Source organism: Mauremys reevesii, linkage group 1, assembly GCF_016161935.1.
Source record: "Mauremys reevesii isolate NIE-2019 linkage group 1, ASM1616193v1, whole genome shotgun sequence".
NCBI lineage: Eukaryota > Metazoa > Chordata > Testudines > Geoemydidae > Mauremys > Mauremys reevesii.
Genome location: NC_052623.1, coordinates 265,973,973 through 265,980,618, shown reverse-complemented (window position 1 = coordinate 265,980,618; position 6,646 = coordinate 265,973,973). Strand labels below are relative to the sequence as shown.

The 6,646-nt window shown below is 46.6% G+C and overlaps 1 protein-coding gene across 1 annotated transcript; it reads right to left on the bottom strand.

The window, feature by feature from the left end:
• Positions 1-470: 470 nt before the first annotated feature.
• On the bottom strand, positions 471-6,002 carry LOC120371267 (apolipoprotein L3-like). Its single transcript, XM_039486884.1, has 3 exons — positions 5,700-6,002; positions 5,131-5,255; positions 471-1,725 (listed from the first exon to the last, which is right to left on the bottom strand). The coding sequence occupies exons 2-3, from the start codon at positions 5,223-5,225 to the stop codon at positions 894-896; spliced, it is 927 nt and encodes a 308-aa protein (XP_039342818.1). The 5' UTR covers positions 5,226-5,255; positions 5,700-6,002; the 3' UTR covers positions 471-893.
• Between the last annotated feature and the right edge of the window lie 644 nt (positions 6,003-6,646).

The window sequence follows — 6,646 nt, the reverse complement described above, 5'->3', positions numbered from 1 at the left end:
TGTGGCACAATTATTAAATGTAAATATTTATAGGCTAGCAGTTCTAAGTCTAGTACAGTCAACTGTTTATTCAAATAAAAAGTTTTATTTGGGGATTAGAGATATATTGTTTTCTTAAACTCAGAGGTGGCGTTGTGTTTTGAGTTCTGTTTTAGTTCTGCAGCAAACCCACATTGGTTAACGGAATTCAAAGCATTAATCTACAGAATACTTCTCCCCCCTGACCACCCGTCTTTCCATCCACCAAAATAAACCCCACTATTTACCCAGTAAAATGATGAATAAATCGTCTTTTGCACTGATTTTCACCTGTTTTTGTTGTTAGGGTAATAAACACTGATAAATTCCTGGGAAAATAAACACTGAAAACGAAGGGCCCTAGCTATACAGGAGGTAGGGTGACCAGACAGCAAATGTGAAAAATCAGGACAGGGGGTGGGGAGTAATAGGAGCCTATATAAGAAAAAGACCCAAAAATCAGGACTGTCCCTATAAAATCGGGACATCTGGTCACCCTAACAGGAGGTCAGACTGGATGATCTAGTGGCGCCTTCTGGCTTTAAATGCCCTAATTCTAAGACTAACCCTACACAACTGCAGCACAGTTGCACAGCTTCACTGTAGACACTCACTAGGAGTCGTAGGAGGGGTTCTCCCATCGCTGCAGTTAATCCACCTCCCCAAGAGTATTCTTCCATCAACCTAGCGCCGGCTCCACTGGGGGTTATGTTGGCTTAACTCTGTCTCTTGGGGGGGTGGATTTTTCCCACTCCTGAGGGACGTAGCTATGCCAATGTAACTTTTCAGTGTAAACGTTCCCTAAGTAAAGGGAATGTTATGTTGTGTTCTGTTGCAGCCTTCTAGCAAGAGTATTTGTTTTTTATCTAACTTCCCTATGTGTATGCCATGAACACTATATTTATACTTAAAAGTTTGCTAATTTGCCCTATCAATGCCATATACGCTGTATACAGCAAACTGATCGCCTCAAGTTTCAGCTTCAGCTTCTCAGCTATTTTTCTTATTTCAGCTCCAGTCTCTCCCTTACCTCCCTCAGCTAAATGTGTGAAGTCTTTCTTAACCACACAGGCTTTGTTTATGATGGCTGGTGTTGCTATTACTATATCCAGCCAGTTTCCTTTGGACGCAGCAGGTGGTGTTTCAGCTGAGTCACTTTCCTTTGCCTTGCGCTGTCTAGTTGTGTTAGTGCTGCTCCTTCCTTCTGACCCTGAACTAGGGTTAGCTTTTTGTTGAGTTGGTTTGTTTAACTCTGTAATGTTTCTATATAATCCTTGAGCTGAACCAGCAGCAGAAATGAAATCATCCATTTGGTTGCCCAAGGCCTCAGACTTCTGAAAACCTTCTAATCCACAATCCTCTTCATTAGAAATTTTCAGATAATTCAGGCTGTTTTCATATTGCTGTAGCAACTCCCCAACTTTATCCTTTATCTTAGAGTTGTTATGAATTTTGTATATAACTCTGGAAATATTTGCAACATCACCTAATACCTCCAAACCAAGACAGAGATGGCCACCACGTTTTACTAGATTAAAAAAGCCTGAAATAAGACCCATGGTGTTTGCTGCAGCACTTATTGTGGTGCATTGCTTATGGACTTCATCCGCGTTGTCTACCATTTCCTCAAGGCACCGTATGCAGCTTTCCACCTTCTTTCTTTGCTCAGGAAACTGCTTCAGAAAGTCACGGATACTTTCTTTATTCCTGTTGGATGAGAAAGTCATATATTTATATTTGGTGCCACAGGGTCAGTCAACACATGAGAGCTGCTAAAAGGTAAAGGCTTGGCTGGAATAATCAAATACGCAAATGCAGAAGAGTTGACTACTGGCTACCCATGGACAGGAAGTGCCCCAGTGAAACTCTGTTCTATTCAGGTTCTTATGCCGCAACCCCTCACCTTGTATCGGAATGTGAAGATGTTGGAATGACCTCATCTTCACATTTATTCATTATTTTACTGGGTAAATAGTGGGGTTTATTTTGGTGGATGGAAAGACAGGGGGTCAGGGGGAGAAGTATTCTGTAGATTAATGCTTTGAATTCCATTAACCAATGTGGGTTTGCTGCAGAACTAAAACAGAACTCAAAACACAATGCCACCTCTGAGTTTAAGAAAACAATATATCTCTAATCCCCAAATATTAGATAAATTGCAGAGACGTAGCTGTTGGAGGAGTGTGGGATTCTATGAAGTTTCTCCTCCTGGCAGGGGGTCTGGAACAATTTTTATAGTGCGGGGATGCTGAGAGCCATTGAACCAAACTGCAAACCCTGGATATGGTGGAAACCACTTCAAGCATGGAGGTGTGGCCATATGCGCTGACTCTGTGGGTGCTCTGGGGCTGGAGCACCCATGGAGAAAAATTAGTGGGTGCTCTGCACTCACTGGCAGCCAAGCTCCCCTTACCCTCGCCTAGGGTGACCAGATGTCCCGATTTTATAGGGACAGTCATGATTTTTGGGTCTTTTTCTTATATAGGCTTCTATTACCCTCCACCCCCGTCCCGATTTTTCACATTTGCTGTCTGGTCATCCTACCCCCGCCCCACCACCTCCTCCGCCTTCCCTCCCTGAGTGTGCCACGTCCCCATTCCTCTGCCTACCTCCCAGCCATTGGCGGTGTTAACAAGCTCTGGGAGGGAGCGGGGAGGAGTGGGAACATGGCACAATTAGGGGAGGAAGTGGGGAAGAGGTGGGGGGGGGGGGGGGGGAAGGAGTTGGGGGGGGCAGGGGGGGAGTTGGGGGGGGGGGACTTTGGCAGGGGTTGGAAGGGGGGGGAAGAGAGAGAGAGGCGGAGCTGCTGGGAAGGGGGGGGTGGGGGGGCGGGGCGGGGGGAGGGGTTGAACACCCAAGGAAAAGCAGGAAAGTCGGGCGGCTGCACAGCACCCCTCCCTCCTCTACAGCCCCAGCCCCTCCTGAGTCCTCTCTCTCTCCTCTCAGCCACTGTGCAGCCAGCACCTACAGAACAGTCAATGAGGGTTAGATGGTGGGTGTGCAGTGACTGCTGCTGAAGATGCTCATTCCAGTGTTACCTTCCCCGTCCCCCTCTCCCTTTGCTGTATCCACTTGTTCTCCCTCTACGCCAAGGTTGTAAGCTGTTTGGGACAGGGACTACCTTTCTATTTATACATGTGTGCTACATCTAATGCACTGGGAAACCCAAACCCTTCCTGAGCCGTCTAGATGCTACAACAATAGCAATAATTGTAGCTCTCTTGTCATTTGGAAGGGTTGAGACAAGAGCTCCCCCAGACAGCCAGTGGCACAGAATTAGCAGTGAGCAGTAGGATGAACAGGAACTTGAAGCTACCTGCTTTACCCATGTGCTTGAGACCTAGACAGCCACTGGGACGTTAATGCAGAGCAGTTGTTGCTAGCCCAGAAGTTTGACTGAGATGCCCGAACAACCAGACTCTGTGCGCAGAACAATCTCCGCCTGGACACCCGGCCCACACAAGCTCCTGGTTTGGAGGAGGGGTAAGGGAGTCAACTTCCAGCACAGGATATGTTGCCCCTCGGTTGCTTTCTGCAGGATGGAGTGGAGGAGGGGACACTCCATTTGCTTCTCAACAGGAGCCCAGCTGAGCAGAAGCACCCAGTCCCTTGCCAGCTAGTGATCCCGAAATAGCTCAGCTACTTGAGGCATTGGCCAAGGAGAGAGAATTTTAAAAAGTGAGTGATCATATTTTAGCCACTGCAATATATCAGACTAGGGTCGTATCCCTTTTCACAGTCCGTGAGCCCCCTAGTGGCACTCCCTGTGTTCTGTGTTTTAGAAACCCACGGACACCAGCCAGAGCAGCAGCGTGTATGTGACTAGGCTGCCTCCCAACTTATAGTGTATGTTAGTAAACATGGTTACTTAGGGCCCAACTGTGCCCATGTGGTTTCTTCATGTAGTTATTGTGTGAGGAGCAAAAGTTGCAGCGCCTACATGTACTGAGATGGAAAGTATAGTTTGCTATTGGGGATGGGGAAGCACTGGTGGGATTTATTCGGAAGCACTTTGAAAAGTCACTGGAGGCAGAAGTGAGCAGCACTGCCCCTTGACTTGGAAAACCTGCAAAGCTGTTGACCCACAGGACGTTCCAGCCACTTCCCCGGTTTCTTGGTGTTCGCTTCATGCCTAACGAACAGGATTTGAGCCAGTCAGGCAGCACTGCTGTCAGATATCACCCTGAACTGTCAATCAGTGCGTTACATGCTCCAAAGGAGGAAGGAAGTTGCTCTGCTTTACTGGTTAAATCTCTCTTAGGGCGAGTCTGCACTTGACAGTTTTTTAAGATTTCCCACCATTGCCCTATATCCCACCTCAATGATCTATTTGCTTTAAACAGTGACTGGGAAAGGGCCAGAATCTTAACTGTTAAAATGAAAGCTGAATTCAGGCTGAACGTGTAACAGTTGCGAGACATAGGAACTGCCAGGTTGGATCATACCCTAGTTGTCCATCTACAGTAGTTCAGTATCCTGTCCCTGACAATGGCCAGCACCAGATGCTTCAGAGGAAGGGGCAAAAAACCCCCAAACCCTGCAGCAGGCAGCTCTGGTATAAAGTTTCCCCCTAAACCCCAATAGTTAGAGGTTGTCCTATGCGCTGAAGCTTGAGAGTGGGACATCTTTCTATCCTAACTGGCACCTGGAGACTCTCTCACTCCACATAGTGAGGAACCTGACTTTGATTAACATTGATGGACTTTGAGTGCAAAGGATAGCCTTAAAAATACTAATCCTAGGCACTAATTCTCAGAAGCCCTGTTCATGCTAGGGAAATTTTCTAAAAAATTCCCACTCTGTCCATTGTCAGTTCAGCTTCACAGACGTTAGCAACATTGAGAGCCCCAGCTCAGGCCTGATGCTGCTGGCTTTAATGTTGTGTCATGTAACCCCGCTCAAGGCAGATCTAATACATTCTCAGTACAAAATAATACATCTGGAATGTTTCCCAGACTATGCACCTATGCACAGAACTGGAATACCACAGCCTGCATTTTCCATATAACATGGAACCTTGTGCAGTACTAAAGGGGAAGTAAATTAAAACAGATCAACTGGCTAACTTCTGTTAGTGAGAAGTCTTAACTGACCAACATTTCTGTGCATTACCTCTTAAGATAAAGCAAGGCCTGATTGACCATCATGAAATCTTCAGCATTCCAGTCAGTGACAAACTTGTCCACCAGTATCCTCTTCAGATGCATTGATATTTCAAGGTCGTCATCGAGATTTTTCTATATCAAATTTAAAATAGTTAAACCAAGTATTCCTTTGTGTTTCACATGAGAGTCAAATTAAGAGGGGGCAGGAAGCTACAGGCAGTGGTTCGTGCACTGTGCTGCGGTATAGGAGATTAGAACTCAGTTCCAAGTCCTGATCCTTCATTCCTTGGACTCTCAAGACCTGGAAATGCTCCTCATAATCATGTAGAAGACCCAGATTTGGGTCCCAGTCTCTCTCACCACAGGCCAAGTGTAATTGGGAGTGTTCTACAGGTTACCTGGGTGACTCTGCTTAGGGTCCCAGTCTCTCACAACTAATGGGATCATGAGAGAGGAAAGCAGGAAATCCTGGCTCTGAAAGGGTGTGTTAAGTGTGATGCACTAGTTCTGAACAGTGAAAAATAGAGAGAGAGAGAGATTGAGAAACAGCCTGAGCTGCAGCAGATATACAGGTACCTTCAGAAATACTGGATGCTCCTGAAGACATCCTGGAGGAAAATACCCTCTGCATCTTCTCTGTTGAACCCTTCAGGAGTATCTTGTTAAAGGTGACTCAAGAGGAGACCGATGTGGAATGACTCAGAGTCTAGTCCCTAGTGGGAAGAAGTGCCCGTATTATAAAACTATCAGTGGAGTCCAAATTGGCATGAGCTGTCTCTTTGTTGGTAGCCTCAGGGATTCCATGGGCAACAGTCCCACCCCTGAGAGATGTAGCTATACTGAAGCCCTGGTGTAGACAGCGCTAGGTCAATGGAAGAATTCTTCTGTCAACCTAGCTACTGCCTCTCGGGAAAGTGGATTAACTACGCCAATGGGCGAACCCTTCCCATCAGTGTAGGTAGTGTCTACACTGAAGCACTATGGCGACACAGCTGCAGTGATGCCACTGCACCATGTAGCATTTTAAGTGTAGACAGAGGCGATGCGTGGAGCGGCCTGTGGGGTGATGTGCCTCCCCTCCCCCCCAGATTTGCTGCTTGGCTCGTACTGAGCATGCTCACACAGACTGAACATGCTCAGTAACATCTGCTGAAGTTGATGCCTTCACTCTGCCCTCCTCCCCGCTCCCCTCCATGGGCAGGCCTCTGAGTGTAAACATACCCAGAATGCCTTTCCAAGACCTGAGGCAGAGCTTGTCTTTTTCACCAACGGAAGTTGACCCAATAAAAGATGTTACCTTGTCTTTCAGTTAGTTTGTTATTTTGCCTTAATCTGGCAGATGTCAGACTGAAATGCCATTTGACTGAAACATAAGGCTGTTCTCAGTGTGTAGAAGGCAGAACACTAATAAATCTTCAGTGCTCCGCAGGATCTTCTTTGCAGTAGAAATAAAACCGATCACATTTCTGGCTGGGACTCTTATCTGTAGATGCTAGATGAAGCACTAGAAAATATATCATGAG

What these genes read in the sequence shown, in the direction of transcription:
- LOC120371267 (XM_039486884.1), bottom strand. Translation starts at nt 5,225, where the DNA reads ATGCATCTGAAGAGGATACTGGTGGACAAGTTTGTCACTGACTGGAAT. An exon ending in GCCTTGCTTTATCTTAAGAG is followed by an intron (nt 1,726 to 5,130) that starts GTAATGCACAGA and finishes CTCATCCAACAG; the next exon opens with GAATAAAGAAAGTATCCGTG.